This window comes from Scyliorhinus torazame, chromosome 2 (assembly GCF_047496885.1).
Source record: "Scyliorhinus torazame isolate Kashiwa2021f chromosome 2, sScyTor2.1, whole genome shotgun sequence".
In the NCBI taxonomy this organism is placed as follows: Eukaryota; Metazoa; Chordata; class Chondrichthyes; order Carcharhiniformes; family Scyliorhinidae; genus Scyliorhinus; species Scyliorhinus torazame.
This window is the reverse complement of record NC_092708.1, coordinates 82,863,162-82,889,770: the sequence shown is the minus strand read 5'-3', so window position 1 is coordinate 82,889,770 and position 26,609 is coordinate 82,863,162. Positions and strand designations below refer to the sequence as shown.

General features: G+C 47.9%; 1 protein-coding gene across 2 annotated transcripts in view; it reads right to left on the bottom strand.

Moving 5' to 3' along the window:
* Positions 1-26,609, bottom strand: part of osbpl11 (oxysterol binding protein-like 11) — a 206,409-nt gene that overhangs the window by 119,341 nt on the left and 60,459 nt on the right. For both annotated transcript variants that reach the window (XM_072473183.1, XM_072473182.1), the window contains exons 2-5: positions 25,873-25,941; positions 16,470-16,645; positions 6,799-6,878; positions 5,465-5,647 (exon numbers count right to left, since the gene is read on the bottom strand). In XM_072473183.1, coding sequence (XP_072329284.1) covers positions 5,465-5,647; positions 6,799-6,878; positions 16,470-16,645; positions 25,873-25,941 — 508 coding nt within the window. The remainder of the gene's footprint in view (positions 1-5,464; positions 5,648-6,798; positions 6,879-16,469; positions 16,646-25,872; positions 25,942-26,609) is intronic.

The following is a 26,609-nucleotide window of genomic DNA, read 5'->3' as shown; positions in this document are numbered from 1 at the left end:
AAACTTTTGTCGAGTGGGCAGCACGGTGGTGCAGTGGGTTAGCCCTGTTGCCTCAAGGCGCCGAGGTCCCAGGTTCGATCCTGGCTCTGGGTCACTGTCCGTGTGGAGTTTGCACATTCGCCCCCACAACCCAAAGGTGTGCAGGCTAGGTGGATTGGCCATGCTAAATTGCCCCTTAATTGGAAACAATTGATTGGGTACTCTAAATTTTTTTTTTTTTTTTTTTAAACTTTTTGTCGCAAGGAGTCAACTGGATCACCCACAAATTCGAGAAGTACAATGTGGGAGGAGTCACTGGACGCGAACAGTTTGGGAAAAAGAAACTGGGGACTTGTATGAATGACTGTTAGAAAGGATGCACTCCCCACTGGACGAGACATGGGAAAACTGGGAGGAAGAGCCAGGGACGGAAATAGGGTGGGGACTCTGGAGTGAAGCACGGTGCAGGGCCAACTCCACCTCCTCAGGTGCAAGGCTAAGCCTCACGCAGCTAAAGTGGTGCTTAGAGCACACCTGACAAGAAGACGGATGAACAGGTTCTTCCCAGAGGAGGACAAATGTGAACAGTGCCAGGAAGGCCTCGCCAACCACGTCCACATGTTCTGGACATGCTCCAGACTTGTAGGGTTCTGGACAGAATTCTTCGAGGCAATGTCCAAGATCGTGGGATTGAGGGTGGAGCCGTGCCCAAGAGTGGCAGTCTTTGGGGTACTGGACCAGCCAAAACTATTCATGGGGAAAGAGAGCCGACACCCTTGCCTTTGGCTTCTCCAATCGCCTAGAGAATCCTGCTCGGCTGGCGATCAGCAGCACCACCCACAGCTGCAGACTGGCTGGCAGACCTGGCGGAATTTCTCCATCTGGAGAAGATCAAGTTCACCACTAGGGGGTCAGAGGATGGCTGCCCCAAAACGTGGGGGTAATTCACCAACTTGCTCCAGGACCTGTTTGACGCTAACAGAGCAGGGGGAGATGGGGCGGCGGAGGAGAGGCGCACAGGTGCCAAGGGGACCACAGGGAGAAGACAGGAAAAGGGGGGGGGGGAAATAGTGTAGCCATCTGGGATGGCCACTTCCAGCATATAAAATGGACACTCGCAGAGCATACAGGGAAAATGGACAATGCAAAATAAACAAGCAGGCACAGAGCCTGAATGTGTATTTAGAAGACAGACTGCAGATGGAACCGAAACTCTTGGCCGATTTGCACATTGATGGCCCATCTCTGAGAAACAAAGAACTAGTGCTCAGGTAGCCGATACTGTACCAGACATTCCGGCGCAAGAAGACACAAACAAAGCAAGGCCAACGACCACTTAGGACACGCCCAGTCATCAAGGCACCCGCCCCTTTATTGGCTCAGATCGATGGCAGTGATCGAGAAGCTGCCCAATTAATTGAGACCAAGTTTAAGGCCCGCCTAAAAGTGCGCAAAGCCCCCAAGTATAAGAAGGAACCCTCGCCACGTGTTCCCTCTCTTGGAATTGGCTCTCAACCGGAGAGACCCTTCCACCTGCACCACCAGAAGCGAGTAAGTTCAAGTTCAACGCTCGCGACCAGATGGACGACCTTAGCTGTACTCCTGTTACCTCTTCGAACCCAACAGCCTCAGATCCGAACAACGGCCATTGTTCCTCTGACCTAAGTGGGCACCCGAACTCAAATATAGGTGTTAGTGATAGACATAGTTTAGCCTGTAGTGTTATTGTGCATGAGTAAATCATACTGTGTGTAAATAAAGTAGTATTGACCTTGAACTAACTAACTGGTGTATTGGTTCTTTGATCGGTATTCGGTTGAACCTTGTGCCAGTTCAAGAGATACCTGGAGACTCTGAAAACATATTCATAATTAAGATTAAGAAAGGCGACCTTATTAATCGCTATATTTAGAGCCACAAAAAGAGAGCAACAATAGGGGGTGGGAGACTATGGAAAAAAGGAGAGGGTGGCCAGAAAACTACCGACACAGAGGTTGGACCCCCCCCCATGAATGCTGAAAATAGGGCCAGGAGAGGGGAGAAGAAAAGATGGGATCCCAAGACAAGAGAGGAGGGGGGCACCGCCCACATGCAAATCGCAAATAACTGTCCCTTGTACAATGAAGGGCCCAAGAAAAGACCCTGAAATAACAAATGAAGGGGGGGGGGAAATCAGCACAGTGGAAAATGACATGTACATTGTAACCGGCAGATTTCCTTACCGAATGTATAGTGTATAGGAAGTAAAAACTTCAAACCAAACTTTTTTTTTTTTAAAGCTCAAGGGGTTATGGGGACAAAGTGAGAAAGTGGAGTTGAGGATTATCATTTTTTTTTTTTAAAATGCATTTATGGGATGTAGGTGTCGCTGGTTAGGCCAGCATTTATTGCCCATCCCTAGTTGCCCTTCAGATGGGTTGGAGTGGTCTTCTTGAACCGCTGCAGTCCTGGAGATGTAGGTACACCCACTGTGCTGTTAGGGAGGGAGTTCCAGGATTTTGCCCCAGCGACAGTGAAGGAACGGTGATATATTTCCAAGTCAGGGTGGTGAGTGACTTGGAGGGGAACCTCCAGATGGTGGTGTTGCCAGGTATCTGCTGCTCTTGTCCTTCTACATGGTAGTCGCCGTGGGTTTGGAAGGTGCTGTCTAAGGAACCTTGGTGAGTTACTGCAGTGCATCTTGTAGATGGTACACAAGAGTGCCACTGTTCGTCGGTGGTGGAGGGTTTGAATGTTTGTGGAAGGAGGAGCAATCAAATGGGCGGCTTTGCCTGGATGGTGTCAAGCTTCCCGACTATTGTTGGAGCTACACTCATCCAGGCAAGAGGAGAATATTCCATTACACTCCTCACTTGTTCCTTGTAGATGGTGGACAGGCTTTAGGGGGTCAGCAGGTGAGTCACTCGTCATAGGATTCCTCGCCTTTGACCTACCCTGGTAGCCACAGTGTTCATATGGCTAGTCCAGTTCTGTTTCTGATCAATGGTAACCCCCCAGGATGTTGATTGTGGGGGATTCAGCGATGGTAATGCCATTGAATGTCAAGGGCCAATGGTTAGATCCTCTCGTCAGAAATGGTCGTTGCCTGGCGCAAATGTAACTTGCCGCTTGTCGGCCCAAGCTTGGATATCAGATCAACCATGACCTCAGTGAACAGTGGAGTAGACTCGATAGGCCGAATGGCCTACTTTTTGTTCCCCCATGCCTTGTGGTATAAAAGGCATAGAATGGTTAGCACAGAAGGGTGCCATTTGGCTGGGAATAGCTACGCTGGTTCTTTGAAGGAGCAATTCTCCTGGAGCCCCTCCTTCACCTTGCCGCTCTGCGCACTCCTTTCCAAATAATCCAATTGCCTCGTTGGTGTTGATCGAACTTGCCTCCATCACACTCACTGAGGCAGTGCACTCCAGATCCTAATCACTCACTACGTTCTTTAAAAATGTATTTTGTATTACACCCTGACAGAATAGTAGAATATTAGACACAGCTTTCTCTTCTGAGGACTTGAAATCTAATCTGTGGAAATAATATTTGTGAGCAAGTGGTCATTCTATGGAAGTTGCCTAGAGGTGGTGGAAGCAATTAGTATTGATTTATTCCAAGGAAAACGATATTGATTTCTTTCAGAAATAACCATTTTGGGATACAGTATATGTGTAATTTGAGATATGGCATTAGGTAGATGGAGCATGCTTGGGAGGAACAGATGACTTTGGATAACTCCAAAGAGTACAGGCACAGCAGACCAAACAGCCTTCTTCTGTGGCTGACCTAACTTTTCTTCCTAGTCCCCATGTTAGTTGACAGTGCTCCTCTATGCACACCGTCATTACCCCTCTCCTAAAAAATCAACTCTTGACCCAGTCCTCGTCAACTACTATCCTATGCACAGCCTCCCTTCCCTCTCCAAAGTCCTTGTTGTCACTTCACAAATCCATGCTTATCTTTCTTGGATTTCCATTTTTGAATTTCTCCAAATCAAGCTTTCCAACTCAGTAACAGTACCAAAATGGCTCTTATGAAAAGACATCCCATGTGATTGTGACAAAATAACCATCGCTGTTTATCCTTCTCAGTTGGTCGGAAACCTTTGATACAGTTGACTATGCCCTGGTTCAATTCCTGCCTCGGATGACTGTCTGTGTGGAGTCTGCACGTTTTCCCCATGTCTGTGGGGGTTTCCTCCGTGTGCTCCGGTTTCCTCCCACAGTCCAAAAATGTGCAGGTTAGGTAGACTGGCCATGCAAAATTGCCCCTTAGTGTCCAAAAGGTTAGGTGGGGTTACTGGGTTACAGGGATAGGGTGGAGGCGTGGGCTTAAGTGGGGTGCTCTTTCCAAGGGCCAGTGCAGACTCGATGGGCCGAATGGCCTCCTCCTGCACTGTAATTTCTATGCTTTTATGCCATCCTCATCCAATACTTTCTTGTCTATTATTCAACTGTGTGGAACTGCACTTGCCCAGTTCCATTCTTTTCTATCGAATCGTAGCCAGAGAATTACTTGTAATGGCTTCTCTTCCCACTCCATTAGGTCTGACATCTTCCAAGGATCTATTCTTAGCCCCTCCTACTTATCATCTCCTCTGTGACATCACCCGAATACACAGTGGCAGTTTTCACTTGTGTGCCGATGACACCCAGTTCTACCTAACCACCACCTCTCTTCACTCCTCCACTGTTGCTAAATCAGACCCCTCGTCCGACATTCAGTACTGGACAAACCTGGCAATGCCCTGAGACTAAACTGTTTGCAACCTTCGTGTCATATTTTACCCCATGATGAATTGTGTCTACATATGCACACCTTCAATCAGGCCACCATTATAACAACACTTGGCTTTGCCCACCATTGAGTGGCTGTGCATTCAGTTGCCGAGCCGTTAAACGCTGAAATTCCTTCCATATGCCTCTCCACCACGCTCACTTTCATTTCCGTCTCCTTTATTTTCTTTTCTTCTTTCGGACTCAAAAGATCCCTAGCTTTCGGACCAATGTTTAGTCCATTTGTCCGAATATTGCACTATATGGTTCAGTGTCAAATTTTCTTTGTAGGTTTCCTGTGGAGTTTTATTATAGAAGTTTTATTATGCTAAAGGCAATATAAATACAATCTGTTGTTGTTATCTCTATGATTCTATTCCTCTGACTTGAAATCTCAATTCTTACTGGACCTGCAAATTTAAGTTTGGACGCTTCAGTTCATTTCCCAAGCTTGAAAAACTTTGATATCAAAGTTGATGCTGGAAATCTGAAATAAATACTCCGAAATACTCAGCAGGTTGGACAGCATTCCTTGCTCCCACTCTGACCTTGGTCTACTATAGTGTGCCAATGGGGCTCATCACAAGCTTAAGGGCCATCACCTCATCTTTCAACTCTGCATTCTACAGCCTTGAACATAGCCAGGATTAAATTTTAAAACTGCCAATGAATTTCTGGATAAAATAAAATACACAAACATTACAGAGCAAATACGTAACACCAACCTCCCGAACATCCAGCAAGTGGTCTGGCTGCAAGGTGTGGGATCGCTTTGACAGCCCCAGTCCCTTGTGATGTGTTACACCAAAGAAAGTAGCAGCGTTCTGGCTTGCTCTTCTCTGCACACCTGGAGAATTGCTTCCCTGAGAAGCCAGGGAAAAACTTCGCGACTTCAAAGGTGGATTATTCTATAAATTAAGATTAAAATAAGACATTAATTTATGGCAGAGGGGTTGATACCATGCTTAAAAAAGATCTGGCAAAAGGGTTACAAAAATAGAATATTAGCTGTATTTTCTGCATAACAAATCATGGTCCAAGCAGGTTTAGCTTTAAAGCCCTGAAATCATTTCTATTGCAAGTTACGAACAGTTGGATTGGATTTGTTTATTGTCACGTGTTCCGAGCTAGGAGAGATAGAGGCGGGTCTATGGGCGGATGCCCTAAGTAGGGTTAATACCTCCTCATCGTGCGCCAGGCTTAGCCTGATACAATTTAAGGTAGTCCACCGGGCACACATGACAGTGGCTAGGATGAGTAAATTCTTTGGGGTTGAGGATAGGTGTGCGAGGTGCGCGGGAAGCCCAGCAAATCATGTCCACAGGTTTTGGGCATTCCCGAAGCTTAGAGGGTTTTGGCAGGATTTTGCTAAGGCGATGTCCACGGTACTAAAAACATGGGTGCTGCCGTGTCCGGAGGTAGCAATTTTGGGAGTGTCGGAAGATCCGGGAGTTCAGGGGGCGAAAGCCTCCCTGGTAGCCGGGAGACGGATCTTGTTAATGTGGAGGGACTCAAAGCCCCCGAGTGTAGAGACTTGGGTTAGTGACATGGCTGGGTTTCTCAGTCTCGAGAAAATAAAGTTTGTCTTAAGGGGGTCAATGTTAGGATTCTCCCGGAGGTGGTAGCCATTCGTCGACTTTCTCGGGGAAAATTAAAATGTTAGCATGATGTACCATCAATGACGACAGACGAGAGTCGGAAGAGTAAACTGTGGCTTTAATCAGCTAAAAGACACCTGCTGGCAGCCGGTCCCACAATGAGGGCAGGGCTGGAGGTTAGCTACCTTTATACTTGAGCCCGAGGGGCGGAGCCAGCAGGGACAAACCCAGACATGTAACAAACAGTAAGTACCATAAGTAAGAACAGTATGTACAATATAATAGTGGTTCACCACACAGCAGATGCAGTATTCGGGCGGGGAGGGGGGGGGGATATTTATTTTACCATGTTGATGTCATTGTTTATGTTACTGTTATAAAAACTTTCAAATACCGTAATAAAATATTAATATAAAAATTGCAAAATTCAAAATTCTATGTTTAACACAAGCACATCTCACCTTTCCAATGGCCTCTGTATGGTGTTGAGTACAGATCTGAAGTCTACTAACCCAGTGTTGACGTTCTTTTGCATCAGTGGCTAGAAAATAAATTCAGGTTTACTCAGAGTAAACAAAACTAAATAATTTCCAGTAACCTGGCAAAATAAACCTATCGGGGCAATTACAAATCAACATTAAAACCACGTCCTATATTTCTAACTAAATGAGGGAATGCAATATTTTAAGAAAACAATTCACAATGACTTACTTAAGTACAGTCACTGTTCCCATGATGGCAAATATGGCAGAGAATTTGCACACAGCAAGATATCAAACAGCAAATGAGACAAAATACCAATTTCTATTTTGATGGCATTGGATAGACAGTTTTTGCTTGGTAAAATCAATGCAAAAAATGAAACACTGCATTAAGTTTGGAATACTTTACAGAAATGACTTTAAAATTGCTACCTCGCCTGCAGAGGCCTCTTCAAGTTTACAACAAATTCCTCAAACATAGGTACTGTACAGTACAGAGCATGGCTCCTGCACAGCAAAGAATCATTTTACAAACAGAAGTCCACAGCAGTTACTCAGTAGTTCCTCAGGTACATGCTGTACAGACAGCAAAGAACTTTGAGAAACCAAGTTCAAAGTACAGAATCTGTACGTTGCAGCAGAGATTTTTTCCCCAAAAAACGAAGTACACAGCGTTCCTCAACTAATACAGGGTGCAGTAAAATGTTTTTGTAAAAATTAAGTTTAGTACAGGTGGGAGGGGGGACCTGAAAATGCAGCAATGTACAGTAAGGACAAAATGGCACCAACACAATCAAGCCAGACTGTACTCATAGAATCACAGGGCCTGATCTCATGATCACACCATTGCGTTGAGCACATGATGCCATCACTCTTAAAACGGGGAACACTGCACGTTAAGTGAAACCCAGATATTAAAAAAATGAAGCCCATTGAAACAAAACCACTTTAAAAGGGGACATTTAAAACAGGGATCCTACTGACAAATGTGAAGTATTGTCTTAAGTATATAAAAAATGGAATTGAATTAACATAGGGAAATGGAGAAAGGGACCCCAGGGATTCTACTGGATATAGAACAGAAAATGCTGGAAATGCTCAGCAGATTGGGCAGTATTTGTAGAAGGATAAGTGGGCTTCATGTTTCAGGTTGTTGACCCTTCACCAGAGCGGGATAACATTACAGATGTAGAGAAATGAGGCAGGGGATGAAAGAAAGAACCAACGGCTAGGTCTGTGATAGGATGGAAGGCAGGAACGTGAACAAAGAATAGGGATAGGCCATTCAGCCCCTCGAGACTGCTCAGCCATTTAATAAGATCATGGCTAATCTGATAACCTCAAATCAGCATCCCGCTTACCCCTGATAGCCTATCACCCTTTTGTTTACCATGAATCTATCCTTTACATTTATTGTCATTTGTATTGAGGTACAGTGAAAACTATTGTTCTGAGTACATTCGAAGCAGATTGCTCTAGACATGAAAAACATAGGGCATACGATAAAGACATGTAAAACATCGACATAGACATCAGATGAAGCATACGGAATATAGTACTACAACTGTAGAGAAGATGCGTAGAGAGATCCAATTCAGTCTATAAGAAGGCCATTCAGGAGTCTGGTAACAGTGGTGAAGAAGCCGTTTTTGAATCTGTTAGTGCGTGTTCTCAGACTTTTGTATCTTCTGCCCAATGGAAGAGGTTGGAAGAGAGAATAGCGTGGGTGGGAGGTGTTATATTACTCTTTGGTAATATCGTTACTCTTTGCTTCGTAATCCAAAATGGTCTGATGGTGTGATTATAAAGAAACCATCAATCGACTTCCGGTTGCGGCGATGACCAGCTAAGCCGCACGTTTCGGCGGCTCCAGCTCGAACGGACCTTTGGGCTCTTTTAAGAGCCCCAACGGGGAATTTTTTCGGGACGAAACCCGGTGTGGGGTGAGGCAACAGGGAGTCCCCCCCCAACGAAAAGGAAAAATATCAGCGGCGGCGGCCAGATCGCGAAGAATCCTCGAGGACAGGGGCAGAAAGAAAAAGGAGCAAGATGGCGGCGGAGGGAGCCCAGGCGACATGGGGGCCGGACCAAGACAAATTTTTGAGACGGTGTGTGGAGCTGCTTAAGAAGGAGGTGCTGGCCCCGATGCTACAATCAATTGAGGGGCTTAAGGAGACACAAAAGACCCAGGAGATGGAGCTCCGCGTGGTGGAGCAGAAGGTGACGGACAACGAGGACGAGATCCTGGGCCTGGCGGTCAAAACGCAGACGCACGAGGCGCTCCACAAAAAGTGCATTGAAAGGATTGAAGTCCTAGAAAACAGATCACGGAGAAAGAACCTGATCACGTGGAACGTGAGAGGCCTAAATGGGCCGATTAAAAGGGCCCGAGTGTTCGCGCACTTGAAAGGACTGAGGGCAGACGTGGCCATGCTTCAGGAGACGCACCTGAAGGTGGCGGACCAAGTTAGGTTAAGGAAAGGATGGGTGGGACAGGTGTTCCACTCAGGGCTGGATGCAAAGAACAGAGGGGTGGCCATACTGGTGGGGCAACGGGTGTCATTTGAAGCTAGGAACATTGTAGCAGACAGCGGAGGCAGATATGTGATGGTGAGTGGCAGACTGCAGGGAATGGAGGTCGTGTTGGTTAACGTATATGCCCCGAATTGGGATGATGCGGGATTTATGAAGCGGATATGCTGGGACGTATCCCGGACCTGGAGGTAGGAAACCTGATAATGGGGGGGGGGGGGGGGGGGGAGACTTCAACACCGTGTTCGACCCAGGGTTAGATAGATCTAGATCTAGGACCGGAAGAAGGCCGGCAGCGGCCAAGGTGCTTAGGGGGTTTATGGACCAAATGGGGGGAGTGGATCCGTGGCGATTTGTTAGGCCGATGGCCAAAGAGTTCTCCTTCTTCTCCCATGTTCACAAGGTGTACTCCCGGATAGATTTTTTTGTTTTGGGAAGGTCACTGATCTCGAGGGTGGAAGGAACTGAGTACTCAGCCATAGCTGTTTCAGATCATGCCCCACACTGGGTGGACCTGGAACTAGGAGAGGAGGGAGCAGCGTTCACTCTGGCGACTAGATGTGGGATTACTGGCGGATGAGGGAATCTGCGGAAGGGTGCGGGGATGTATCGAAAGGTACCTGGAGGCCAATGATGACGGGGAGGTCCGAGTGGGAGTAGTATGGGAAGCACTAAAGGCGGTGGTCAGAGGAGAGCTGATCTCCATCAGGTCCCACAAGGGGAAAATAGAGGCCAAGGAAAGGGAAAGACTACTGGGGGAGATTTTGAGGGTAGATAAAGTATATGCGGAGGCCCCGGATGAAGGACTATACAGGGAGAGGCGACAACTCCAGACGGAGTTCGACCTGTTGACCACAGGGAGGGCGGAGGCACAGTGGAGGAAGGCACAGGGGATGAGATATGAATATGGGGAAAAGGCGAGTCGCCTGTTGGCTCATCAGTTGCGAAAGAGGACGGCGGCGAGGGAGATAGGAGGAATTAGGGACGAAATGGGAACTACGGTGCGGAGAGCAGGGAAGATAAATGAGGTGTTTAAGACCTTTTACGAGAGACTATATAGGTCCCAACCCCCGGAGGGAAAAGAGGAGATGCGGCAGTTTTTGGACCAATTAAAGTTCCCGAGGGTGGAGGAGCAGGAGGTGGAAGGCCTGGGGGCGCCGATTGGGGTGGACGAGGTTACCAAGGGGCTGGGGAACATGCAGGCAGGGAAGGCCCCGGGACCAGATGGGTTCCCGGTGGAATTCTATAGAAAATATGTGGACTTGTTGGCCCCGCTGCTGGTAAGGACTTTTAACGATGCCAGAGAAGGGGGGACCCTACCCCGACAATGTTGGAGGCGACGATATCGCTAATCTTGAAGCGGGATAAAGATCCGCTGCAGTGCGGGTCCTATAGGCCTATCTCACTGCTAAATGTGGACGCCAAGTTGCTAGCAAAGGTGCTGGCAACGAGGATAGAGGATTGTGTCCCGGGGGTGGTGCACGAAGACCAGACAGGGTTCGTAAAGGGGAGACAACTAAATGTCAACGTGCGACGGCTATTAGGGGTGATAATGATGCCCCCAGCAGAGGGGGAGGCAGAGATAGTGGCGGCAATGGATGCAGAGAAGGCATTTGATAGGGTGGAGTGGGAGTATCTATGGGAGGTGCTGAGGAGGTTCGGGTTCGGGGACGGGTTTGCCAGCTGGGTTAAACTCCTCTATGGGGCCCCAACGGCAAGTGTGGTCACAGGTCGGCAAAGGTCGGAGTATTTTCGACTACTCAGGGGAACAAGACAGGGATGCCCGTTGTCCCCATTACTGTTCGCGCTGGCAATTGAACCACTGGCCATGGCGCTTAGAGACTCCAGAAAATGGAGAGGGGTGATTAGAGGGGGAGAGGAACACAGAGTGTCACTCTACGCGAATGACCTACTGCTGTATGTGACAGATCCAGTGGGGGGGGATGACAGAGGTCATGCAGATATTGAGGGAGTTTGGAGATTTCTCGGGATATAGGCTTAACATGGGAAAGAGTGAACATTTTGTGATACACCCCGGGGACCAGAGTAGAGGGATAGATAGATGGCCTACCGCTAAGGAGAGTGGAGGGGAGCTTCCGATACCTGGGGATTCAGATAGCCAGGAGCTGGGGAACCTTACACAGACTAAATCTGACACGGCTGGTGGAACAAATGGAAGAGTATTTCAAAAGGTGGGACAAGCAGCCGCTGTCACTGGCGGGCAGAGTGCAGGCAATTAAGATGATGGTCCTCCCGAGGTTCCTATTTGTGTTCCAGTGTCTCCCTATACTGATCACTAAGGCCTTCTTTAAAAAAATAGATAGGAGCATCACGAGCTTCTTGTGGGCAGGGAAGGCCCCGAGGGTAAGGAGGGGGTTCCTACAACGTAGCAGAGACAGAGGGGGACTGGCGTTGCCGAATTTGGGCGACTACTACTGGGCCGCCAACGTGGCGATGATTCATAAATGGATGATAGATGGAGAGGGAACGGCGTGGAAAAGGTTGGAGATGAAGTCCTGCAAAGGGACGAGTTTAAAAGCGCTGGTGACGGCGTCACTACCGCTCTCCCCAAAAAAAGTTACCACAAACCCAGTGGTGGCGGCAACATTAAGTATCTGGGGGCAATGGAGGCGACAGGGGGGTGTGCTGGGAGCCTCGGTTTGGTCCCCGATCAGGAACAACCATAGGTTTGCCCCAGGGAGGCTAGACGGAGGATTCCAGAGCTGGCACCGGGTAGGAATCAGGAGAGTGGGAGATTTATTTATAGACGGGACGTTTGCGAGCTTGGGAGCGCTTGAGGAAAAGTATGAGCTGCCCCGGGGAAATTTCTTTAGATATATGCAGGTGAGAGCGTTCACGAAACAACTGGTGAGGGAATCTCCGCTGCTCCCGACACAAGGGATCCAGGACAGGGTGCTTTCGGGGGTGTGGGTCGGGGAGGGCAAAGTGTCAGAGATATACTGGGAGAAGAGAGAAGAGGGGGAGGAGTTGGTGGGCGAACTGAAAGGAAAATGGGAAGAAGAGCTCGGGGAGGAGATTGAGGAGGGTTTGTGGGCTGATGCCCTAAGCAGGGTAAATTCCTCTTCCTCGTGTGCCAGGCTTAGCCTGATCCAATTTAAGGTGCTGCATAGAGCACACATAACGGGGGCAAGGTTGAGCAGGTTCTTCGGAGTGGAGGACAAGTGTGGGAGGTGCGGGGGAAGCCCGGCGAACCACACACATATGTTTTGGTTGTGTCCGGCACTGGAGGGGTATTGGAGGGGAGTGATGGGAGTGATCTCGAAGGTGGTGAAGGTCCGGGTCAAGCCAGGCTGGGGGTTAGCTATATTTGGAGTAGCGGATGAGCCGGGAGTGCAGGAGGCGAAAGAGGCCGATGTCGTGGCCTTTGCGTCCCTAGTAGCCCGGCGTAGGATTTTACTCATGTGGAAGGAAGCGAAACCCCCCGGACTGGAGGCCTGGATAAACAATATGGCGGGGTTCATAAAACTAGAGCAGATGAAGTTTGCGCTGAGAGGATCGGCTCAAGGGTTCACCAGACGGTGGCAACCGTTCCTCGACTCCTAGCGGAACGTTAGAGGGAAGATAGATCGCCAGCAGCAGCAACCCAGGGGGAGGGAGGGGGGGGTAAATTGTTTGGGTTTTTGGAGGGGGGGGGGGGAGAGTATTACTTCATGTTATTTGGTTAGTTTACCATGTTAGTTAAACAATGTTATATTACAGTTATGTTACCTTTTTTTTTGATCTGTAAGGGAAAAAATTGTGTTTGAAAACTTTAATAAAATATATATATATTTTTAAAAAGAAACCATCAATCTCTCACTTAAAGCAAAACTGATTTATTGAATAACTATTAATAATATTGAGTTTGCATACTCCATAGAACTATTAGTGGGCAGCACGGTAGCATTGTGGATAGCACAATTGCTTCACAGCTCCAGGGTCCCAGGTTCGATTCCGGCTTGGGTCACTGTCTGTGCGGTGTCTGCACATCCTCCCAGTGTGTGCGTGGGTTTCCTCCGGGTGCTCCGGTTTCCTCCCACAGTCCAAAGATGTGCAGGTTAGGTGGATTGGCCATGCTAAATTGCCCTTAGTGTTGGGTGGGGTTACTGGGTTATGCGGATAGGGTGGAGGTGTTGACCTTGGGTAGGGTGCTCTTTCCAAGAGCCGGTGCAGACTCGATGGGCCGAATGGCCTCCTTCTGCACTGTATGATAATCTATAACTATTAATAAAGTAATCTATATTTAAGTAATAACTAATTAACTACACGTGCTGCTTCTATCTAATCTTAACTATGCTGTGATCTAGGCAGCACAGTGGTGCAGTGGTTAGCATTGCTGCCTCACGGCGCCGAGGTCCCAGGTTCGATCCTGGCTCTGGGTCACTGTCCGTGTGGAGTTTGCACATTCTCCGTGTTTGCGTGGGTTTCGCCCCCACAACCCAAAGATGTGCAGGGTAGGTGGATTGGCCACGCTAAATTGCCCCTTAATTGGAAAAAATGAATTGGGTACTCTAAATTTATTTGAAAAAAAAACTGCTGTGATTTATCTCTCTATGACACACAACTGCCTAGTACCCAAGATTCTGGAGTTCTTATATTTATACTGGGAACTAGTGGTGCCAACTAGTGTTTGTATTACACGGAGATTTAATAATCAACCCTTAACATATATGCATGTCATTACAGGAGGAGTCTTTGATTATGCTGCCCACGTTCTCAAGGCAGCGGGAGGTGTGGACAGAGTCAACAGGTTCAAGTGATGGTCAAAGCTGTGTTCATGACTCTCTGTAGTTTCTTACGGTCTTGGGCCGACATCGAGGGAGAGATTGTTGTCATTGCACCATGCCACTAGATTCTGTATCTCCCTCCTGTACTCTGATTTATCATTGTTCGAGATCCGATCCACTACGGTCATGTCATCAGCAAACCTGTAGATGGAGTTGGAGACGAATTTTGCCACACAGTCGTGTGTGTATAGGGAGTACAGTAGGGAGCTAAGCATGCAGCCTTGTGGGACCTTGGTATTAAGGACTATTGTAGAAGAGATTTCGTTGTTTATCCCTACTGATTGTGGTCTGTGGGTCAGGAAGACAAGAATCCAGTTGCAGAGGGAGTTTGGAATAGAGTTGTCTGGGATTATGGTGATGAAGGCGGAGTTTAGTCAATGAATAGGAGCCTGACGTAGGAGTACTTGTTGTCGAGGTGCTCCAGGGTTGAGGTCCAAGGAGATAGTGTCAGCTGTGGACCAGTTGTGGCAGACGGTGAATTGCAGTGGATCAAAGCAATCTGGAGGTTTGGAGCTGATGTGTCTCATGACTAACCTCTCAAAGCACTTCATAAACGATAGATGTCAGGGCCACGAGTCAATAGTCACCGAGGCATGTTGCCTGGTTCTTCTTTGGCACTAGAATGATAGTGTTCTTCTTGAAGCATGCAAGAACTTTGGAACGGAATCAGGAGAGGTTGCAGATGTCTGCAAACACACCCGCCAGTTTGTCCGCGCAGGATCTGAGTTCACGACCAGGGGCTCCAGGACCCGTTGCTTTCCTTGGGTTCAATTTCAAGAAGGCCGATCTAACTTCTGAGGTTGTGACAGTAGGTCTGAGGCTGTTGGGGCAGTTGACAATGGTTCATTGGCTTCCTGCTCGAAACGAGCACAGAATGCATTGAGTTAATCGGGGCGGGGTGCTCCGTTGCCAGAGATTCTACTCGGCTTTGCTTTGTAGCCCATTATATTATTTAAGGCTTGCCAGAGCCGACGAGAGTCCATGTCGTTGGTGAGGGACTCTAGCTTAGCCTGGTATTGTCGCTTGGCATCCCTGATGGCTTTCAGAGGTCGTATCTAGATTTCTTGTGTAGGTCAGGGTCATCTGTCACGAGTGCCTCAGACCTGGACTCAAGTAGGGAGTGGATCGCCCGGTTAAACCATGGTTTCTGGTTGGGGAATGCACATATTACCTTCTTTGTCACACAGTCTTCAGCACACGTACTGATGAGCTCTTTGACGGTACTTGGCATTCTCGGTTAGATTCGTGAATATGGACTGGTCCACTGACTCCAAACAGTCGCATAGGAGCTTTCCGTTGCCTTCTTAACCAGATTCTCCCGCTTAAGTTTCTGCTTATATGCATGGAAAAGGACCGCTGCCTTGTGGTCTGATTTTCCGAAATGTGGTCAGGGGATCGAGCAGTAGACACTCTTGAAGTTTATGCAGCAATGTATCAGCCTCTGCCTTAAAAATATTCAAAGATTCTACTTCCACCACCTTTTCAGGAGGAGAGGTCCAAAGATTGTGAATGAAAACATTTCACTTCATATCAGTTTCAACTGGACAACCCCTTATTTTTAAACAGTAGCGCTAGTTCTAGATTCTCCTACAAGAGGAAACATCCTCTCCATATCCATCTGGTCAAGACCCCTCAGGGTCTTATAGGTTTCAATCAGTAATGATTAAATGATCAGCAGAAAGAATGAAAATAAAAGCATAGTGGTTACAGTCCCCAACTGTTGAGCGTGATGTTGAGCACAGAATATTGTAAAGTGCCTAATCAAAAGGTGAGGTTCAGTCCCTCGAGCTTCTATGGAACGTCACTGGAACAGATAAGGTGGCCACGGTCAGAATGGACATTACAATGGCAAGCAATAAGCTCAGGGTCAGACTTGTGGAGTGTTATGCGAGGGAGCGATTACGAAATTGGGTCCAGAAATGAGACCAAGATGTAGCAGGCAATTTAGGGGTTAAACCAACTGAGGGAAATTATCTGTTAGCTTGGAGTCGGAGGAATACACCCACACCTGGCTGAGTAACATTGTCCCAGTCAGACTTAAACTCGTTAGTGGGAATACACTGGATGCCTCCAGATCCGTTGTTCTTCAGACCGGTCCAAAAAAAAGCAGCCAATACTGGGAAATGCAGTAGTCCAGGATCTAAAATTTCCATCATAGTGCAAGACAGTGACTGCTGGGGAGGGGGCAGGATGCGAGGCATGGCCCAGTCCAGGATGCTTACTCCTCCATTAAAGACCAACCAACAATTCACCCCGATGCCACCTAAACAAGTTAGTTTGAACAGCCCAATCAATAGGTGCCAAAATGAAGCACCACCCTCAGTACTTTACCTCTTAGTTTATACTGTTCTCCAATGGCTGCATTGACTGTAAACGTGTGAGAATCCTCATCACTTGGTGAGATGACGGCTCCGGCCAGCTGCAAAGTGCCTCTTGGCTTCTGATTTCGGGATTGATCATTGACAAAATATTCTAACAGTCCAGCTTCATTGTTTAAAACAAAGAATCTGGTAGATGGAAAAAAAGATCATCACTATAAAGAACCAAAATAATGGCAGTTTTCTAGCTATTATTATGAAGAACACACATTATTGAGGGAGGTAAGGAACTTGTATTTATACAGTCTGTCCTCAGGGTATCTGAAGCACTGAAAATTAACACATTTCTTTACATTTCCAGGCAAGCTCATTCAACATGCGCAGTATGATTCCAAATATGGAAAAATAAGCTGATTTATTATGTAGGTTGATACTGGAAGAGCTCTTCTTCACAAAATCCACCTTTTATATGCAGCTGAACCAGCGCACAGGGTCACCTGTTACCATCTCATCTAAAAGACAGAAATTCCAACAATGCAGCCTGCAGTGAATGTCAGGTTTTTTTTTTAATGTATTCATTCACAAGATGTGGACATTACTCGCCAGACCAGCATTTATTGTCCATCCCCAATTGCCTTTGAGAAGGTGATGGTGAGCTGGCTTCTTGAGCCGCAGCAGTCCATATAGTTTAAGAACTCGTAGAACTGTTAGGGAGGGGTTCCAGTGACTGTGAAGGAACGGCGATATAGTTCCAACTTAGGACGGCGAGTGCTTTGAGGTGAATGTGCAGGTGGTGGTGTCACCAAGCATCTGCTACCCTTGTTCTTTTTAAGGGTAGAGGTTGCAGATTTGGAAGTTGCTACCAAAGGAGCCTCAGTGCATCTTGTAGGTGGAACACAATGCTGCCACTGTGCATCGGTGGTGGAGGGAGTGAATGTTTTTTTTAATGTGGTGGATCGGTGCCAATCAAGCAGGCTGTTTTGTTCTGGAGTGTTGCTAGACCTGCACTCATCCAGGCAAGGGGGGAATATTGCACACCTGACTTGTGCCTTGTAGATTGTGGGCACGCTTTGGAGAGGCAGTAGGTGAATTACTCACCACAGAGTACAGAATTCCCAGCCACTGACCCCTCTTATAGCCATATTATTTATATGGCTGTTCCAGTTCAGTTTCTGGTCAATGAAAACTCCCAGATTTAGATAGACAGTAATGCTATTAAACGTCAAGAAGAGATAGTTAGATTCATGCTTGTTGGAGATATTCATTGCATTGCACTGGAGTAACATTCGCGCAACACATAAGCCAAGCCGGAATACTGTCCAGGTGTTACTGCAGATGGACGTGGACTGCTCCAGCAACAGGAGTCACAAATGGCACAGAGCATTGTGCAATCATCAGAGAACATCCCCACTCCTGCCCAATTCTGGAATGTCACAGATAAAGAATCCGATAGTTAGGCCTAAATTACATACTTAAATCCTGGACATGCTTAAGTCCTGGAGAGTGCATTCAACTTAGAACTAAGAAACAAGAGCGGAATGATATGATTGGATACAATTTTTAGGGTGAATTAAAATACTTTTAATAGTTTAATAAGTGTGATTTTTCCTGCAGTGTACTGGAATAAACACTAAATAAATTTAGTGGCAGTACTAAAACTTAATTATTTTCATGTGAGCTAAGTAAATTGAGTTTTGTAGCTGCAGCAACCATTTCTGAAATGAGATATTCCAACATACTGAAATATTCAAATGTTGGATACATTAAATTTTACAATAGTTTTTCCAAGATAAATGTGCATTCAACATTAATTAGCAGATGTATCATAGCATCATAGAATCTACAGTGCTAAAGGAGGCCAGTCGGCCCATCGAGTCTACACTGGTCCTTGGAACGAGCATGCTACCCAAGCCCACACTTGCACCCTATTCCCGTAACCCAATTTACCCTTTTTGGACACTAAGGGCAAATTAGCATGGCCAATCCACCTAAGCTGCACATCTTTGGACTGTGGGAGGAAACCGGAGCACCGGAGGAAACCCACGCACACACGGGGAGAATGACTTCCGGGTGAGGCGATGACCAGCTAAGTCGCACGTTTCGGCACCTCCCGTTTTAACGGACTTTTGGGCTCTTATCGGGAGCCCCAACGGCAATTTTCGAAGGCTAAACCCACTGCGAGGCGACATAGAAGGAAGGGAGTCTCCCCGGATGTGAATGGACAGAAGAGACAATACTGGCCAGATTGCAGAGGATCCTCTGGAGCAGCGGCAAAGAAGGGAAGTGAGAAGCAAGATGGCAGCGGAGGGAGGCCAGTTGGTATGGGGCCTGGAACAGCAGGAGTTCCTCCGGCGATGTGTGGAGGAGCTCAAGAAGGAGGTGCTGGCGCCGATGCTGCAGGCGATTGAGGGGTTAAAGGAGGCGCAGAAGACCCAAGAGATGGAACTCCGTGGAGTGAAGGCAAAAGCTGCCGAAAATGAGGACGAGATACAGGGCTTGGTGGTGAAGACGGAGACGAACGAGGCACTGCATAAGAGGTGTATGGAGAGACTGGAAAATAGCTCGAGGAGGAAGAACTTAAGAATCTTGGGTCTTCCCGAAGGGGCAGAGGGAGCGGACGTTGGGGCGTATGTGAGCACGATGCTCCATACCTTAATGGAAGCTGAGGCCCCGACGGGCCCCCTGGAAGTGGAAGGAGCGTATCGAGTCCTCGTGAGAAGACCAAAGGCAGGAGAAATACCTCGAGCAATAGTGGTGAGGTTCCACCGCTACAAGGACAGGGAGATGGTCCTGAGATGGGCGAAAAAGACACGGAGCAGCAGGTGGGAGAATGCGGTGATCCGCGTGTATCAGGATTGGAGTGCGGTGGCGGCGAGAAGGAGGACGAGTTTCAATCGGGCCAAGGCGGTGCTCCACAAGAGGAAGTGAAATTCGGAATGTTGCAGCCAGCAAGACTGTGGGTTACACACCAGGGTAAACACCACTACTTCGAGACGGCAGAGGAGGCGTCGACATTTAATGAAGAGGAGAAGTTGGACTAGACCTGAGAAAGTGTGTTTGAAATGAAGTAGCGAGGTGGTGGCAAGGGACTGTGAATCAGATGGGGGAAAATTTTCTTTCCCCTCGAAGGGGGGGGACACGAAGAAATGTGGGCGTCGGTAGAGAAGGGGAGGGGGAAGGAGAGAGGGAGCTGCGCCATCAGGGGTGGGGCCGAGAGGGAAGCGCGGGCTTTGTTCCCGCGCTATGGAAATTGTGGCGGGAAAAGGGGGCGCAGGAAGGAGGGGGCCTCACATAATGGGAGGCCAAGGATAAACGGGGGGAAGCCGAGGTCAGCCAGAGTTTGCTGACTACCGGAAGCAATATGGGGGGAGCAACTAAGCTAGAGAGGGATCTAGCGGTGGGGGGGGGGGGGGGGGTTAACTGGGTTGATGCTGCTAAGGGGTAGGGGGAGCTGTTACGGGATGGGATGGTCGGGACGGGAGGGCACCGTCCGGGGGATAAGCGGGTGCGTGGGAACCGGGTGAGGAGCTGGTCTAAAAAAGGGGATGGATAGTCGACGGGGGGGGGGGGGGGGCAAAGAGCCCCCCAACCCGGTTGATCACGTGGAACGTGAGAGGGTTGAATGGGCCGATTAAGAGGGCAAGGGTACTTGCGCACCTAAAGAAGCTAAAGGCAGACGTGGTCATGCTTCAGGAGACGCACCTGAAACTGGCGGATCAGGTCAGATTAAGAAAAGGATGGGTGGGACAGGTGTTTCACTCGGGCTTGGATGCAAAAAATAGAGGGGTGGCAATACTGGTGGGGAAACGGGTATTGTTTGAGGCGAAGACCATAGTGGCGGACAGTGGGGGTAGATACGTGATGGTGAGTGGCAGATTGCAAGGTGAGGCGGTGGTGCTGGTGAATGTATATGCCCCGAACTGGGACGACGCAAACTTTATGACGCGTATGTTGGTGCGCATCCCGGACCTGGAGATGGGAAAGTTGGTAATGGGGGGGGCGGGGGGGAGACTTCAACACGGTGCTGGACCCAGGGCTGGACCGGTCCAGATCTAGGACCGGGAGGAGGCCGGCAGCGGCCAAGGTGCTTAAGGGCTTTATGGAGCAGATGGGAGGAGTGAATCCCTGGAGATTTACTAGGCCAAGGAGTAAAGAGTTTTCCTTCTTCTCCCATGTCCACAAAGTGTACTCCCGGATAGACTTCTTTGTCCTGGGAAGGGCGCTGATCCCGAAGGTGGCAGGAACGGAGTATTCGGCTATAGCCATTTCAGATCATGCCCCACATTGGGTAGATCTGGAAGTAGGAGAGGAAAAGGAGCAGCACCCACTCCGGAGATTAGATATGGGACTGTTGGCGGACGAGGAGGTATGTGTAAGGGTGAGGGGATGTATTGAAAGGTACCTAGAGATCAATGATGACGGAGAGGTCCAGGTGGGAGTGGTCTGGGAGGCGCTGAAGGCGGTGGTTAGAGGGGAGCTGATCTCCATAAGGGCCCATAAGGGGAAACAAGAGGGTAAAGAAAGGGAGAGATTGTTGGGGGAGACTTTGAGGGTGGATAGGCAATATGCGGAGGCTCCAGATGAAGGGCTATACAGGGAAAGACGGAGATTGCACACGGACTTTGACTTGTTGACCACGGGTAAGGCGGAGGCACAATGGAGGAAGGCACAGGGAGTGCAGTATGAATATGGAGAGAAGGCGAGCCGGCTGCTGGCCCAACAACTTAGGAAGAGGGGGGCGGCGAGAGAGATCGGAGGGGTTAGAGACGAGGAGGGAAAGATGGAACGGGGAGCGGAGAGGGTGAACGGGGTGTTTAAGGCATTTTACGAGAGGCTATATAAGGCTCAACCCCCGGAAGGGAAAGAGGGAATGATGCGTTTCCTAGACCAGCTGGAGTTCCCGAAGGTTGAGGAACAGAGGATGACAGGACTGGGAGCGCAGATTGAGGTGGAGGAGGTGGTAAAAGGAATTGGGAACATGCAGGCAGGGAAGGCCCCGGGACCGGATGGGTTCCCGGTGGAGTTCTATAGGAAATACGTGGACCTACTGACCCCACTTCTGACGAGAACCTTTAATGAGGCTAGGGAAAGGGGGACACTACCCCCGACGATGTCGGAGGCGACGATATCGCTGATCCTGAAAAGAGACAAAGACCCGCTGCAGTGCGGGTCATACAGGCCTATTTCCCTCTTGAACGTAGATGCCAAGCTTTTGGCCAAGGTGATGGCGACGAGGATAGAGGACTGTGTCCCTGGGGTGGTGCATGATGATCAAACGGGGTTTGTTAAAGGGAGGCAATTGAATGCTAATATACGGAGGCTGTTGGGGGTGATGATGATGCCCCCACCGGAGGGGGAGGCGGAGATAGTGGTGGCGATGGATGCAGAGAAAGCATTTGATAGAGTGGAGTGGAACTACCTGAGGGAAGTACTGAGGAGATTTGGATTTGGAGAGGGGTTCATTAGATGGGTTCAGCTCCTGTACAGGGCCCCGGTGGCAAGTGTGATTACAAATAGGCAACGATCTGACCACTTCCGACTATATAGGGGTACAAGACAAGGATGTCCCCTGTCCCCATTACTGTTTGCGTTGGCAATTGAGCCATTGGCCATAGCGCTGAGGGGCTCCAGGAAGTGGAGGGGGGTACTTAGAGGAGAAGAGCATCGGGTGTCATTATACGCGGATGATTTGTTGTTGTATGTCGCGGACCCAGTGGAGGGGATGCCTGAGATAATGCAGACACTCAGTGAGTTTGGAGAATTTTCAGGATATAAATTGAATATGGGGAAGAGTGAACTGTTTGTGATGCACCCCGGGGAACAGGGCAGGGGAATAGACTATTTACTGTTGAGGAGGGTAATAAGAGATTTCCGGTATTTAGGGATCCAGGTGGCCAGGAACTGGGGAACCTTGCATAAGCTGAACTTGGCACGACTGGTAGAGCAGATGGAAGAGGACTTTAGGAGGTGGGACATGGCTCCCCTGTCATTGGCGGGCAGGGTGTAGGGTGCAGGCGGTTAAAATGGTGGTCCTTCCGAGGTTTCTTTTTGTGTTCCAGTGCCTCCCTGTACTGATTTCAAAGGCTTTTTTTAAGAAGGTGGACAAGAGTATTATGAGCTTTGTGTGGGCTGGAAAGACCCCAAGAGTAAAGAGGGGGTTCCTGCAGCGCAGAAGGGACAGAGGGGGACTGGCACTGCCGAGTCTAAGTGATTATTATTGGGCCGCCAACGTGTCAATGATATGTAAGTGGATGAGGGAAGGGGAAGGAGAGGCATGGAAAAGACTGGAGATAGCGTCCTGTAGGGAAACTAGCTTAAAAGCACTGGCGACGGCGCCGTTGCCGTTCTCCCCGAAAAAATACACCACAAACCCAGTGGTGGTGGCAACTCTGAAAATTTGGGGGCAGTGGAGACGACATAAGGGAGTGACGGGTGCCTCAGTGTGGTCCCCGATAAGGAACAACCATAGGTTCGTCCCGGGAAGGATAGATGGGGGATTTAAATCTTGGCAGAGAGCAGGAATTGCGAAATTGAAGGACTTGTTCTTAGACGGGACGTTCGCGAGTCTGGGAGCACTGACAGAAAAATATGGGTTGCCACCTGGGAATGCATTTCGCTATACGCAAGTGAGGGCATTTGTGAGGCAACAGGGGAGGGAATTTCCGCAGCTCCCGGCGCAAGAGATCCAGGACAGAGTGATTTCGGGGGCATGGGTGGGTGAGGGTAGGGTGTCAGATATATATAGGGAAATGAGAGACGAGGGGGAGACGATGGTAGAGGAGCTGAAGGGAAAATGGGAGGCGCTGGGGGAAGAGATTGAGGAGGGGCTGTGGGCAGATGCCCCAAGTAGGGTAAACTCTTCGACCTCGTGTGCCAGGCTCAGCCTGATACAATTCGAGGTTCTACACAGGGCGCATATGACGGGAGCAAGGCTGAGTAGATTTTTTTAAATTTTTTTTATATAGAGTGGAGGATAGGTGCGGGAGATGCGCGGGAAGCCCGACGAACCACACCCACATGTTTTGGTCATGTCCGGTATTGCATGGGTTCTGGGTGGGTGTGGCAAAAGTGATTTCAAAGGTGGTGGGGGTCCGGGTCGAACCAGGCTGGGGCTTGGCTATATTTGGGGTTGCAGATGAGCCGGGAGTGCAGGAGGCGAGAGAGGCCGATGTTTTGGCCTTTGCGTCCCTAGTAGCCCGGCGAAGGATTCTACTTATGTGGAAAGAAGCTAAACCCCCGGGCGTGGAGGCCTGGATAAACGACATGGCAGGGTTTATAAAATTGGAGCGGATAAAGTACGCACTAAGAGGTTCGGCTCAAGGGTTCACCAGGCGGTGGCAACCGTTCCTCGGCTATCTCGCAGAGCGATAAAGGAAAATAGGAAAGGCAGCAGCAGCAACCCAGGGGGGCGGGAGGGCTCATTTGGGTCCTCAGGGGTTTTATGTGTGTGTTTATATATTAGTTATTTATATTTGATTTCACAAAGTTACTATTTCTGTTGTTTCTTATTTTGTTGTTGGCAGTTGCCGTTAGTTAGCATATTATTTATTTTAAAAACGATCAATGTATATATTATTACAAAGTTGTAAAATGGGAAATTTTTGTTTGATCGAAAAACTTTAATAAAATATATATATATTTTTTAAAACACGGGGAGAATGTGCAGACTTAACCGGGAATCGAATCTGGGACCCTAGAGCTGTGAAGCAACTGTGCTAACCACTGTGCTACCGTGCTGCCCTAGTCATAGATCAAAGATATCACTTTCAGGCATAAACAATGTATACCAAAACAATCAATAAAATTGACAACATCAATACATATTCATATACTCTAGATGTACAAACACATAAGGGACCATCCCTTAAAATGATGAGGAATCCCTTCAGCAAGAGGATGGTGAAAAAAATAAATCACTTCTGCATCACAGATCCAGAGACCCAGGTTCGATTCTGGCCTTGGGTGACTATCTGTGTGGAGTTTGTTCGTTCTCCCCGTGTCAGTGTGGGTTACCTCCAGTTTTCTCTCACAATCCAAAGATGTACGGGTTAGGTGGATTGGCCATGCTAAATTGTCCCCTAGTGTCCAGGGATATGCAGGTTAGGTATAGCGCAGGGTGGACATGGATCAGTACAGACTTGATGGGCCTAATGGCCTGCACTGTAGGGATTCTATGATATTTTAAAATTCTGTGGCACAAAACTCCCTGCACAGAAAGTGTACTTGTCTGTGGTCAGAAATTTGGGTCATGCTTTTCTGTCAAAATGCAACTATGGTTACTGCTGCATCAACACCTCATTCAAATTTATTATATTGAGCATCATGTAGTTGCATACCTTGGCCACTAGTTGGCTCAGTGGAGAAAGATTTGAGGTCTCCCTATAACCACAGAATCCCTATCATGCAGGAGGAGGAAATTCTGTCCATCGGGTCTGCACCAAACCTCCGAAAGAGCACTCTGTCTCGGCCCACTCCTCCACTCTATCCCCGTAACCCTGAGCATTGGTCATGACCAATCCACCAAACCTGCACATCTTTGGACTGAGAGAGGAAACTGGAGCACCCGGAGGTAACCCATGCAGACATGGGGAGAATGTGCAAACTCCACACAAGCAGTCACCGAAGGCCAGAATCGAACCTGGGTCCCTGGAGCTGGGAGGCATCATCGCTAACCACTGTGCCACAGTGCGGCCCATATATGCATAAATATGCACACCCATTCTTAGCCTAATGTTGAAATGCCTTCATGGATTTCATATACAATTTTAAAAACCTAATTTCTAAGTTTCATCAGCCCTAAAATTCTCTTGGGGTACTGTTTTAGTATACTACACCATATTTTAAAACCATAGAATGGCTACAGAAGAGAAGACGGCCATTTGGTCTGTCGAGTCCACACTGGCTCTCCACAAAAGCATTTCAGCCAATCCCAGTCCCCCATCTTTTCCCCATAATCTACAATTTTTAAAAACTTTTGAAAGCTATCATTGAATCTATTTCCGCCACTCTCTCTGGCAGTGCATTCCAGATCCCAGCCCTCATCGGACTTAATTCTTTGGAAGCACGTCTGGACAAAATTCAAATATGTAGGAATAAGATTAAGATATTTCATAATTGCCTCAACTGATGTAACCACAATTCCAAATAGTGACTATTTTCATAACTAAAGCCACAGTTGAAAGTTCACATCAGATGCTTTAAATCTTTTATCAATAGTGCAAGATGATCCAGTTGAATGCTCAAACTGCAAGGAGGTACAAAACAGTTTTGTTTTGCACCATTAATTATCGTGCAACTACAATTTTAGTCACTCCTTACACAAAATAAGCATTGGTGTGAGGCCAAAACTACATTGTACCAACACTAAATTTATATGTAAAATCATTCATTTAACAATTTCTGCTTCATAAACTTACCGATATTGCCAGCCAGTAACAAGATTAGTATATTTCATCAAGTATCCATATACATTTTCCATGTGATCACTGTAAGAGAGAGAATAAAGTTCAGTGACATATGAACTTATAGAACCAAAGAAACTTCATGCCACCACCATCACTCAAAATATCAAAGCAATGAGACAACTATACCAAAATCTAGCCATTTTCTTTTCCACACACTGGAAACGTTTAGTGATTAACCCTAGGAATTTGCACCATGACCTGCCATTAATTTTGACAGGGGGAATAGATAAGAGATTGGAGAAAAGCATAAAACAGATTACATGAGTGGGTGGTCATTTTGGGCATAAAAGTAGAATTAAAAATATACTTCAAAAATGAAAAAAAAATGTCTTGAGCACTCTATTCTAGAAAGTAAGAAGTCTTACAACATCAGGTTAAAGCCCAACAGGTTTATTTCAAGTTACTAGCTTTCGGAGCACTGCTCCTTCCTCAGGTGAAGATCGCGCATATTCTAGAAATTTACTGGAGCCATGAAAAAGCTGCAAATCCAATTCATCAAAATGGTACCAAGGATGAGAGGATATAATTATGAGATACTTGAAACAACATTTTTTTTTGGGGGGGGGGGGGGGGGCATGGTTAATCTAATGGAAGTTTTGGAAACTTTGCAAAGATTGAAAAGGGCAAAGAGTGAAATATTATTTCTTCCAATCAGTGAATCTGTAACAAGGAGGCATAAGTTTAAGATA